An 11,823-nucleotide genomic window follows, 5' to 3' on the forward strand; every position below is an offset into this window, starting at 1 on the left:
CCTAGCCTGGACCAGTTTTTGTTACTACACTCCGCCCGCCCATGATGGCTCAGGTGTCATGGATACATACTACAGATGGAGTGGTAGCTTTGAACTCAGGAGAGGGCTGGCTCTCGGGGCTGGAGTACAGCTCATACCTAGGGAAGGTACAGGGCTTCTTGCATCCAGCCCCCCACCCCAGCCTGCTCCTCTGCCTTGGGGCAACTGCCCTGAACATGATGAGTGCCAGGCCCCTCAGCCCCCTGCTCTGGGGCCCTACAGCCAGGCCCTGCAGCTTTGCACCTCATTGTTTCTTTCAGGATGGTATGTCCTTAGCTCACAGCTGCTGTTGGGGTCCTGGCATCCTGCTCGAGTCTCAGTGCATGCACAAAGTTTCCCATGCTCCATTCCCCAGACAGTCCCATAGCTCTCAGCACTGGCTAAATACTCCTCTTATCTGTATTTGAATTCCTTGCAATGATTATCTAACCCGATCCCAACCAAAACCCCTTGGAAAGCAGAGACCCTCTCCTACTAACATCAATATATAGTCTCCGGTGCCTAGACCAAAGCAGCCCTTTACTAAATGCGTAAGGAATCCAATTGTCAGATATCTGATGTGGCAAATGGTGGTGGTGGTGGGGCCTCTCTATCTCCAGTCTCTGCAGGCTTCTAAATGCTCAGGTGATCAGATTGTGAGTTGCCTTGGGGCATGGGCTCTTTTTATTTACTCTAAACCCTCAACGTCCAGAGCTTGGTCCTTAGCAGGTTCTTTGGGGAGATTTTTTTGCTGAATTCATAAATGGACAATTGATGGGATACAGGCAGGAGGATTTTGATTGTGATCTTTTTAGTCCCCACAGCGATCATCAGCTAGAAATGAGAAAAGATGTGTCTCTGCTTCTTTGGGGGAAGATAAGGGGGACTCTAAGGGAGCTTTCCAAATGGGACCCTTGAAAGGAGACCCTGGGAGGTCCATGGAACTGGGGAGGAAGGGTTGTCCTGGAGCTTATGAAATGACCTTCTCTATGTTGGGGTTTCCACTTGCGGCCTGTGCCAGCATTCTGTTCAACGCACGCACGCCGCGTGGTATCCTGGGAAAAGAATGGAATTTAGAACCAAGCTCCTGTGGTTTCAGATCCTGGCTCCTGTCTGTGATTTGGGGTGTCTCTGGAATCTGTGAGTCTTAGTTTCTTCATTAGAGACTTAATGCCTACTCGCTGGAATGTCTGTGAGGTGCTGTATGAAGACGGTATCGTGTGATTCACTTGTGAAATGTAAAATGTGTTCGCTTTACTTCCCTCCCCCACTCGTGAGCAGTGGCTCCCGCCTGGCTGACCATCCTGGACCCCCAGCTCCTCCTCTTGCACCCTGATGTATCTATCTGGTTCCAATGCCAGATGGGGATGCAGGTGAGAAGCAGCTTGAGAACTAAAGAAACGTGGAGAGAGATGAGTAAGGGGCTGCCTCTCAGGGTCTCCTGGTCTTTCATGGCACCTTGATGTCATACCAGGAAGTAGGGTCCTGGGTGTCCAGAGCCCTGAGCTTCTACAGGTGGAGATGCCACGCACACCCAGATGCAGGGCCGCTCCGGGGTGAGCTCCTGAGCTCCTCCCATGAGCTCTCTGTTCCCTTTGTTCAGGGAAGGACTATCCATCTGTCACTTCTCCCTCCAGCCCACCTTTTTTCTAGCCTTTCAAACTCTGTGCCTACTCTCTGTGAGCCCGTCTCTGCCCTCCACAGCTGGGCAAAGGACGCCAGCTGTTCGGGTGCAGGAGTCCACTTGTGCTCGTGCGTATGAACGAGATCTCAGGATTTGTGACTTTGATCTGTGTATCAGTGTGCCCACGTAGTGTCTATGCCCTCTGTTCCCTTGTTTGTGAAATTTCAAAACTAACATCGATACCAACTCCCCAGAATTGCAGTTGTGGGGGTAAAATGAGATGGAGGAAGAGAAGCCACCTGTAAAGTGTGATACGATTGACGAGAATTTCATCCTTCCTTGGAAGTGGGCCTTGTGTCAGCTAAGTGTCTCGTGCAGGTGACTTTATTTTACCTTACCACAAGGTGTCCTTCCCTAAATCCTTTCATGGGAATATCACTAACCCTAATTTACCCTGGAGGAGCTGAGGCTCCGGAGGTTACACTGACACACTCAGAGCCACTAGAGCGGACTCGGTGGCACAGCTGGGATGCGGGCCAGGCCTGCCTGACCCCAAAGCTAAGCCCATGGCAGTGCACTCTGGTTGTTATTGCTGTGACTAATGAGCTGTCGGTCTGCAGATCTATATTGTGTCTGCGTCTGCCGGGGAGCAGGAGGCCTCCTCTCAAAGCCTGCCATAAAGAAGAATGAAAGAGTTCATTCTGTGAAGATGGCTGGCCTGGAGAGGTGGGGTGGGCAAGGGGCACACTGGCTGGGGCTGAGGGGGGTTTATGAAGCTGGTGTGTACAGGAAGGTTGATCCCAGGCCCAGGGCACAGCACCCTCCTCCTTTGTGGCCTGCCCGGTCTCTGGGCCCCAGGCTGCCTGGAGCCAAGGCTCTGGGTAGCAGGAGGGGTGTAAGAAATATCATGCCTTCTGGGGGGGCCCAGTGGCACATGCTTTGTAATCTCAGCTGCTCAGGAGGCTGAGGCAGCAAGATGGCAAGTTCAAGGCCAGCCTAGGAAATTGAGTGAGACCTTGCTTCAAAACAAACAAACAAGAGCTGGGGATGTAGCTCAGGGGTAGAGTGCTCCTGGTTCAATCCCCAGTACTGCAAAATAGAAATGTCGGGCTTTCTTATTACCTCTGTGGGGCACCTCTGCCAGGTATTTCAGGGCTCAAGAAAGAGACCAGGAGGGGGGTAGAGTGAGGGAAAGGTGCAGCTAGACTAAACATCCTACCTCCCAGGCAGCATGCATGTGCGCTCTCGTTCTCGCTCCCCTCCCCCAGTCTCCTTTTCTGGTGGTTCTGGGGCTCAGAACTCTTGTGCACGCAAGGCTAACATTCTACCCACTGAGCTGTATCCCCAGCCCAGCCCTCTGACTCTTAGGGCCTTTCCCTGCTTTGATCACACATTCAAGCCAGACCAGCAAGACCCCACCCAACACTGACCACATCCTCCCATAAGCCAGTGTCCCTGCTCAGGCAGCGTGCCCTCGTTGACCTACAAGCTTTTGAACAAGGCACTCCTGCATCTAGGGCTCCCTTTGATATTCTTCTCCTCCAGGAAGCCTTCCTTGACTGAACCAACCCAGTGGAGGCCATGAGAAGCCATGGCTCAGTTGGATTTTCCTCATCTCTAGCTCTCCATCTCTGTACTGAGGCTAGAGAGAGAAGTGAAGAGTATCAGGACCCCTCATTAGGATGGGAGTTCTCCAGGGCAGAAGTAGCATTTTCCAGGGTCCCAAACAGAGGCAGTTAGGGAGGGTGAAGGAAGGAAGGATTCCCCTAAACCGTGGTTCCCTTGGTGCCTGGTCCAGGGTGGCAAGATGACACGTTGGCATCCTGTGCTTAGCTCTAATTCCTGCTCTGGGGTCCCACCCTGCTCCTCGTGGCTATTCTTCCTGATTTAGTCCTAGAGAGGAAAAGCAAGTCACCCACCAGCCTTGAATCCTAGTCCTTTGGGGCCTCTCCATCCAAAGAAACCAGCTGCTGGGTTCCTCCGTCCTCGCCTGCCTCTCCTGACACCTCACACTCGGGCGCATCCGCACAGTTTACAGCTCCCTGTGCAGGGAGCAGGGAGCAGCGAGGCGGCAATTGCTAAAAAAGGCCGGCGTCACTGTCCCACATTATGGATGAGAAACCCCATGCCCAGGGGTCGTGACCTCTTTAGGATCCAAATGACCCAGGTCTCGGGGCTCCCAGCAGCCCACCCAGACAACCTGTCACAATCTCACTCCTCTCCCCTCAAAATAAGGAAGCACCCTGAGCCCCCACCCTGAGCCCCCACTTCAACCATTTCCGGTTACAGGGAGGGAAGAGAGAGGGGAGCGGCACAGATCCATCTGGAGGAAAGAACGAGATAGGGACAAAAATCAATGACACGGGAACAGAGGGTCACAGGCAGAAAGGTTCCAGGCCAGAGACAGGCAGAAGGGAGGCCGAGGCACCTCCAGACCACAGAGCTGGGGAGACGGAAAGAGGGGAGGCCGGGGGAGAGGGGCGAGGGCGCCGCAGGGCTGGCCTCATTCCTGGGCTTCCCTGCAGGGGAGTCCCTTCATAATGCACATGGCCCCAGGGGTGACCACAGAGGGACATCTGCTCTGTTCCCCCGTGGGCCCTCACCCCTCACTGGGAGCAGGGCTTCCAAGACGAAAGCCCTCCTGAAGCTACAGCCTGGGCCAGACGCAGCAGGACCCCGCCCCCGCCCCCTGGGGCCCAGCCTCAGGCCTATTCTTCCAGCCCAGCTCCCTGGTCCGCAGGAGGCACAGGGGAATCTGACAGAGGGAGAGAGGGAGGAGGCAGCCATGGCTAGAAGGGCCATTCCTGGGGATCAGAAGCAACGGAGACAGGTGAAAGGGAAGAGGGGGAAGCTCTCTGACCACCAACCCTGACTGCCATGCGAGCTGGGAAAGGCAGGGACCACCACCCCACACTTTTCCTCTCCCTTCAGGAGAGCCCTGTCTCCACGGCATTATGTCCTGAGGTGGGACTGGGTCCCTGGAGTGGCCTGGGCAGAGGCTAAAGCAGAGGCCCACACAACCTGCCCGGCCACCAGCCCCCTAAACATTCTCCTCTTCCAGGAAGCCTTCCTTGACTGAACTGACCCAATGGAGGCCATTAGAAGCCTTCATTGCATTTGGATTTGGGAAGCCATTTAAGGAAGGAGTTGTAGAGAGAGAACCAGGGAGAGAGCGGGGCAGGGATGAGGCCAGGAATAGAGGGAGAGACAGGGTGTGGGGCACCGAGGGGCCCTGGGTCATTACTGAGCACGGTGAGCTTGGCCCTCCGGGAGCGCAGGGCGGCCTCCGTGGCCTGGCACTCATAAGAAGCGTCGTCAGAGAGTTCGGCATCGGTGATCTCCAGGTTGTACTGACCGGCGTCCGCAGAGCCCACAACCCGGTACCGTGGCCAAGCTGCAGAAACAGAAAGGATGAGACCCAGCCCTGGGGCCAGGACCCCCCTGTCCCCAAGGACTCATCCTCTCCCCACATCTCATCTCCGGTCAGGACGTCTTGCTCTGCCCTCTCCTGGGCCGCCGTTGACAGGTGACATCATGGAGTGCCAGACTCCAGAATGTCAGGACCCCCCCCATGGCGAGACTGGGAGCCATAAAGTAGGAGGGGCAGACGGGGTGGTGGGGGGGGAGAGAGCAGAAGCCAGGAGAGGAGCAGGAGCAGATGAAATCTCGGAAGCGGTTTGCAGACAAATGTCTCTCATAATGATAGCAAAGGGAGAGGGGGAGAGGCAGGCAGCAGGGCCAGGAGGGAGGGGGAGAGGGGAATATAGGGCATCGCACCACAGACATGAGCTCACTGGGGGCGCCTCTGTGGGACTTGGCAAGGCAGCGGGAAGCCCAAGGCAGGCCCGGGTCTTGCCCCTGCCACTCACCAGGGGAGGTGTGGGCCAGGCAGAGTCCTCCAGCTCCCACAGGGGCCCCTAAGCAGAGTCCTGCTTCCTCGCAAGGAGGATGGCTGGATTCAGGGGTCCTCTTGGTTCGTTCCCCCTTATCCTCCCTCCTGCAGCCTCCCACCCATTCCCCTGGCCTCCCATGATCTCCCTCTGTCCAGAGGTTATCGATTCTTCTCACTCCATATCTATTGATTTCTCTCTCTCTTCCTCTCTCCTGGTTTCTCTTTCCATCATCGATAGATGCACCAAACCCTTCTTACAGATTGCTCCACACCAATTTCCCCTCCCTGGAATCCACAGCAAGTCGTCTCAACCCCCTCGAAAATAAGAAGAACAGGGGGCCCTTCCACAGGCTCTTGACTTGCTTGGGAACATAGGAGTATTTTGGGTTTGCTTCTGACTGAATCATTATGTTTTTCTCAACACTCGCTTCATAGCCAGTGCTTAATAAACGCTTGTTGAGTGAATAACTGAATAAGTGCTCAGGCTGATGTTAAAATGAGGTTTTGGCAAACATGGCCTGAGTGTGTGTGTGAGTGTGTTTGGGGGTGGTGGTGGGGGAGCAGAGGCAGCCTGTGTGATGCACTTGAGGGACACAGGAAGTGCTGGAACTTGCCAGCAGACAGGTGATGGTACTGTCCCAGCATCTCCTGCTTGACCTGCAGCACCTCACAGTGTCTGTCTGTCTGTCTGTCTTCCCAGAGTCTCTGGTTTCCCTTGATCTCCAGGCTTTGGGTTGCCTTTCCCCAGCCTCCACAGTGAGGAGGAAAGACAGAGATGCAGGGTGGGCCGGACAAAGCTCAGGAGGAGATGGAGAGAGGAGAGTCCACAAGTCCAAGCTGGGAGTGGGAATCGGGGTACACATGGGGCTGTCAGGAAGCTGGGTGGCCCCGCAGTACCACTCACCTTTGAGACCCTGGCCCATACCCAGGGCCAGCCCGTCCTTGGTCCATTGCACAATCCCAGAGTAGTTGAGGAGCACACAGGGGAGCACCGCCCGCTGTCCCGCGACCACAGTCTGGTCAGCTGGCTCCTGGCTGAAGCGGGTCTGGGTCCCTGAGAAGCCAAAGTGGGCATTGTATGAGGAAACAGGGGGTCTCCAACCAAGATGCCACCCCTCTCGGGCTCCCATGCCCACCCCCCCCAAGAAAAGGCAGGCAGGAGACAGCCTCAGGCCCTGGGGGGAGGGGAGACTTCTTGCCCTTGTCCTATTTCAGCACCAACCCGATCCTTCCAAGACGTCAGGAGCTTGCCCTCTACTCCGCTCTCCCTCAGTGGCCCACGGGAGTGAGTTTCGGGAGCGGGTTTCAGGGGTGCTTAGCAATTAGCAGTGGTGCAGTATTACGTAAAGGCCTTAGAGATGGGTCTGGCCCAGCCCTCTCATTTTGCAGAGGCAGACACTGAGGTCCAGAGAAAAGAGGATCTGAACCACAGGCACCCAGTGAGTTCACAGTAGGGCTGGGGTGACAGCTCAGCTGCTGTCCTGCAGGTCCTGGGCTGTTCCTCTAAGACCCCACCCACTGCCTCTCCACACACCCAAGTTCATGCAGGACGCATTGATAATGAAAGCCCCTGGAGACGCTGCAGTCCACCCCTCCGCCCCCACCAGGTCCCTGGGACTAGGCCCATCCGCACACACGAATACACCACCATGACTCTTCTTGGACACGTGGCGTGAGCCAACATGTGGGCAACAGTGCCAGGCATGATCCCCCAGGGCAGGCGGGTCCACGTGCCATGCATGTGCACAGAAGCTCCCTGGGTGGGGACTAGATCCACAAGAAAGTGGACACTGTCCCTGATCCATGTATTTACCCCTTGGCCCAGTACAGGGGCATGAGGGTGGACACACCGACACACCTGCACACACTCAGCTTCTGCACCACGAGAGCCGAGAGGCCGTGTGACTGTGCTCCCCTCTCCCTCCGGCTGCAGGAGCTACACATGGCTGCCCGGCTGGCATCTTGGCCGGGAGCATTTGATTAGAGAACTGCAGAGTAATTGCCTTTAATTGTGGAGCCTAAATGGAGCAGGGAATTGGATTGCGCTCCCACCCACCCGCTAGCTCCATCGCTGGTCGGCCCCACAGCCCTGGGCACCTCGCAGAGCTGGAGGAGCTGGGCTGAGGGGAAAGAAGTTGGCAGGGGAGGAGAGACTAGAGGACAGCAGAGGGAGAGGTCTCTCTCTGCCATGGCTTCTCTGCCATGCTCCCAATCGGTCACACCAAGGTAACCAAATCAGCTTTCCCCAGAACGCAGGGGCTCCTCCCTCTTCTGTCCCTCCTAGCTCCCCAAGTCTTTGCAGAGTCCCAAATCCCCGAATCCAATCCTTTCCAAACCCATCTTCCCCCAATTTTTTCTGACCTACCTACCATTGCTTCTGTTTGTAGAGGAATGGAACTCACCCTCTCTCCATTTCAGCACCTCTCTCTCAGCCACTGCTGACACCTCTAGTTTTTCTGTTTGTTTATTTCCAGTGCTGGGAATGCACTTAGGGCCTTGAGTGTGCTAGGCAGGAGCTCTGCTGCTCAACTGTAACCCCAGTCCCACAATCCATCTGATCCCCTCCATTTTTTTGGCTGGGTTGAACCCCGGGCCTAGCCCATGCGCTCTACCTTCTTTTTTCTCCTCCAGACCCATTTTCTCCCATCTTCCCAAATCTGCTCCACATTTCCCGCTTCCAGGAAGCCTCCTAAACTCATCCTTGGGCTCCATGGCCATCCCAGCTAGTCCTAGGCCCAGGGCTTCCTGTCTCAGGCTATCATGGTCTTGTGTGCCAGGAGACCCAGGGGAACAGGTGGGTGGGGTGTGTGTCTCATCTGTTCTTCCGGAATGGGAACCTCTCTCCCAAGGCCAGGGGCCATGCTCTGTCTGAGAAACTGATGTGACTCCATTTTTGAGAAACCAGCCTCTACCTCAGAGCAAAGCCTGTCCAAGGAAGGGGGCGTGACCCTTGTCCTTGAAAAAAAACCACAGAGCACTCCTAGGCACATTGCCGCCCTGCTGAGTTGTTTATCTACAAATAACAGGAGAGATCTGCTGAGCCAGGTGTCCCTGACTCAGTCAGGCTAGGTGGGGACCCATAGCAATCCCCTAGCAGCCACCAATCAGCATGAGACAGGGAAATACCTGGGATGCCAGATGACCCTCCCAGTAGTTTATGGTGGTTGATAACATGTTGGGAAACCATGTAGTTCAGCACGTATCCCCCCCCTCGTGGCCTAAACCAATCAGTTCAAAGGAATCCCCCTCTTGTACTAACCAATCACCCCTACCCAACTTGTTCCCGACATTGAATGTGCTAATCAATGTTAAGAGTTGTTGTTTGACTTTCCCGCGGTATGGAATGATTTGCTGTGTGACGTAGTGACGCATAGAGTATCCCCCAAAACCTATAAAATCTCACTGAACAAAGGACCAGGACTCACTCCCTGGGACCGCTGTGTCTGGAATGGCTGTGAGTCCAGGCTCGAGCTTGCAATAAAGACCCTTGTGTGATTGCATCGGATTCGGCTCCTGGAGGTCCATTGGGGTCCCATGAATCTGGCATAACATGTCCTCCCTCTGAGTCCCTGGACATTGGACATCCATCCACATTAGTGGCTGAGAAGCAGGTTGGTGGCCATAGGACAATATAATCTCACGCAGCCTTTTCATTCTTGGTTAAGTGCACCAGTTCGGCCCTTTGGGTCGGCCGGGGACCAGGAAATGAGAAACAGGGTCCTTCTCCCACACGTGTGAGCTGCTCCTCACCTCTGCGTCCTGACTTCTCCTTAAGAAGGAAAGGTTCCTTCACATTTTGAGGGATGAGGGTGGCAGGTGCTGAGTTCCTGGGGGAAGGGTGGGTCAGGTGAGCAGCCAGCATTATTAATTCAGGCATTTGCCCTCATTATTATTCAAATTTATTCATATCCTTGCGCATTTCTCTAGAGCAGCTACATACTGCAAACTCTCCACACTCACGTTTCTCCTTCCCATGGCCCCTGGAGCCCCCGTGAAGGGCTTAAGAGTGGAGTGGCCAGTAAGCCCTGGCTCAGAGATGGAATTGACATCCCTAGTTTTTTTTGCATGGTGCCTGGTCACTCTGGTCTCTTGTTGAAATCTGCAGAGGACAGTGAGCAGCTGGCTCCTTGACCACTTGGAGTGAGGTGGCGGTTGACCCTGCAACAGGACAGAGGTGGGAAGTGCCTGGATTCAGAGTCAGGAGATGGGTTTTGCAGAAGTGAGGAGTCCAGTGTCCTTGGGCACAACACTCCCTCATCCGGGCCTCCACTTGCTCACCTGCATGATGACAGGTCTGAGCAAGACTGCAACTGTCCCTTTCTGCTCAAATCCTAGGAGCCAAGTGTAGGAAAGAGAATGTGGTTTACATTGTGCCTCTGGGGCTTCCTAACCTGGTGACCTTGGCCAAGGGACTGACCTACTAAGCTTCATTTCCTCCTTAGTAAGTTCGGGAAAGATGAGGCCTACTCCAAGACATGGGATAGATGCCACGCCCCATACGGTCCCCTGCCTGTACCCTCTGAACGATACCTACTGTCATTATTGACCCTGAGCAGTTAGACTAACTGGAGGGGCCGCAGGAAACCTGAGCAGGTACAGGATGAAGAAGGTGGTGATTATCTGTCTTTCTGGGGATTTGGAAGTAAAACTCACCCTTGGGTTAGGCCTGACGAGGCAACGGAGTCTGGAAAGAAGGGACTCAGCAGAGATTCCAGAGAAGTTGGAAATGAAGCGGTTCCAGAATCTAAGTCCATGGGAAGGTTACCTAGATCTGAGCCTGCACGTCACAAGCAGGGTTTCAGGTCCCCAAACAGCCCCTGTACTCCAGATAGTGAGTGAGATGAAGTCCAAATGCCCCAGGTGGTACCCACGCTGGCTCATGATCAGGGGAATGCCCCAAGTATGACTTCACCGTGTCCTGTTCTCTCTACCCCACACACTCCACATCAGGTCTCTGTCATCCCCTACCCCCCAGGGGAGGCGCCCAGAGCTGGGGGCAAACAAACAGCAGGAGACAGCCCCCTCTCTGCAGTGGGAGGAACAGTGCTCAGGCAGGACGAGGAGTGGGTCTTGGGGGTGGATGAGCGGAAGGGAACATCTGGAAAGTGAACCGGGAGTGCCGGTGTCAGACAGGTAGGAAGGGTAGAGGGGCCTGGCTGCCTCTGGGGGCACTCGCTACTGTATGTCCTTGAGTGTGAAGGTGTCATGGACCCGGAACCCATGGCTTAGCGCATGGCATATGCACACGTCCAGATACATTCCCAGCGTCCTGAGCACCTTGCCTTGTGCCATCTGTTCCAGAGCAGGGTCTTTCCTGGACCCGGATTCAATTTTTACTCCCAATCTGAGCCTGTATCCACTTCCAGGAAATAAAACCAGCACCCAACAGCAATGAGGGGAACTGGGGGCTGTAGGGTGAAGTGTCAGTGGGGCAGGAGGTGGGGTGGGGGGAGCACAGAAGGTCTGACTGCAGACAGAGAGGGAAACAGACCATCCTCCTGTTAAACAGCATCAAATCGAGGCCTCACCTGGGGGCTATCCTGCTTCTGCGCATGTTTTTAAGTGAATTCCAGCCTGCTCTGGTGTCCTCCCCTCCTGTCTTCAGGAAACATCTCAGAACCATCACAGTAGCCAATGCGAAGGCAGGAGGAGAAAAACGGAGCTGTCCACACATCCCAGCAGGACACGGCCCAAGGGGTAGGCTGACAGAGGTGCAAATGACGCTGAGAAACACAGACACTCAGGGGGAGAGCAAAGGAGACCAGAGGAAGGAAATGGAGCCCGGGGTTGGAAAGAACTCAGGCTGGAAAATGCACGTGCTCTCCCAAGGCACCACGTGAGATCTGTGTGCAAAGACGCCCATGAAGTGACACAGACCCGGGCCAAAGCAGAGAAGGCAGGTGGAGAGATGGGGACTTGGAGCGTGGCAGGGGGAGAAAGGACGTTTCAGGTGAACTCCTGCCCTCTGTGCCCCACCCTGTAACACAAAGCTCCTCTAGCCTCAGACTTGGAAGTTCCTCCTCCATTCTCCCACGACACTGTTTGGGCTTCTGTTTCTAGCACTTAACACAGCTGGCCTTGGATGAAAAGTAACCCAGCTGTGTGCTTCTGTCCCCCACCATCCCACCCCACCCCTGGGAGCCCCGAGAGCAGGGACGCTCTGGTTTCTCTTCTTGCCCCTTTAGCTTCAGGAATGTCCCCCCTTTTCCTTCTTTCCTCCCTTCCTCCCTTCCCTCCTCCCTTCCCTCCTTCCTTCCTTCCTTCCTTCCTTCCTTCCTTCCTTCCTTCC

The 11,823-nt window shown here is 55.2% G+C and overlaps 1 protein-coding gene across 4 annotated transcripts in view; it reads right to left on the minus strand.

Annotated features, from left to right (window-relative positions):
- Kirrel1 (kirre like nephrin family adhesion molecule 1) overlaps positions 1-11,823 on the minus strand; it is an 86,586-nt gene that overhangs the window by 11,351 nt on the left and 63,412 nt on the right. For all 4 annotated transcript variants that reach the window (XM_048814642.1, XM_048814641.1, XM_015502633.2 and 1 more), the window contains exons 2-3: positions 6,439-6,588; positions 4,887-5,036 (exon numbers count right to left, since the gene is read on the minus strand). In XM_048814642.1, the coding sequence (XP_048670599.1) occupies positions 4,887-5,036; positions 6,439-6,588 (300 nt within the window). The remainder of the gene's footprint in view (positions 1-4,886; positions 5,037-6,438; positions 6,589-11,823) is intronic.

Source organism: Marmota marmota, unplaced genomic scaffold (genome assembly GCF_001458135.2).
Source record: "Marmota marmota marmota unplaced genomic scaffold, marMar, whole genome shotgun sequence".
NCBI classification, from domain to species: Eukaryota; Metazoa; Chordata; class Mammalia; order Rodentia; family Sciuridae; genus Marmota; species Marmota marmota.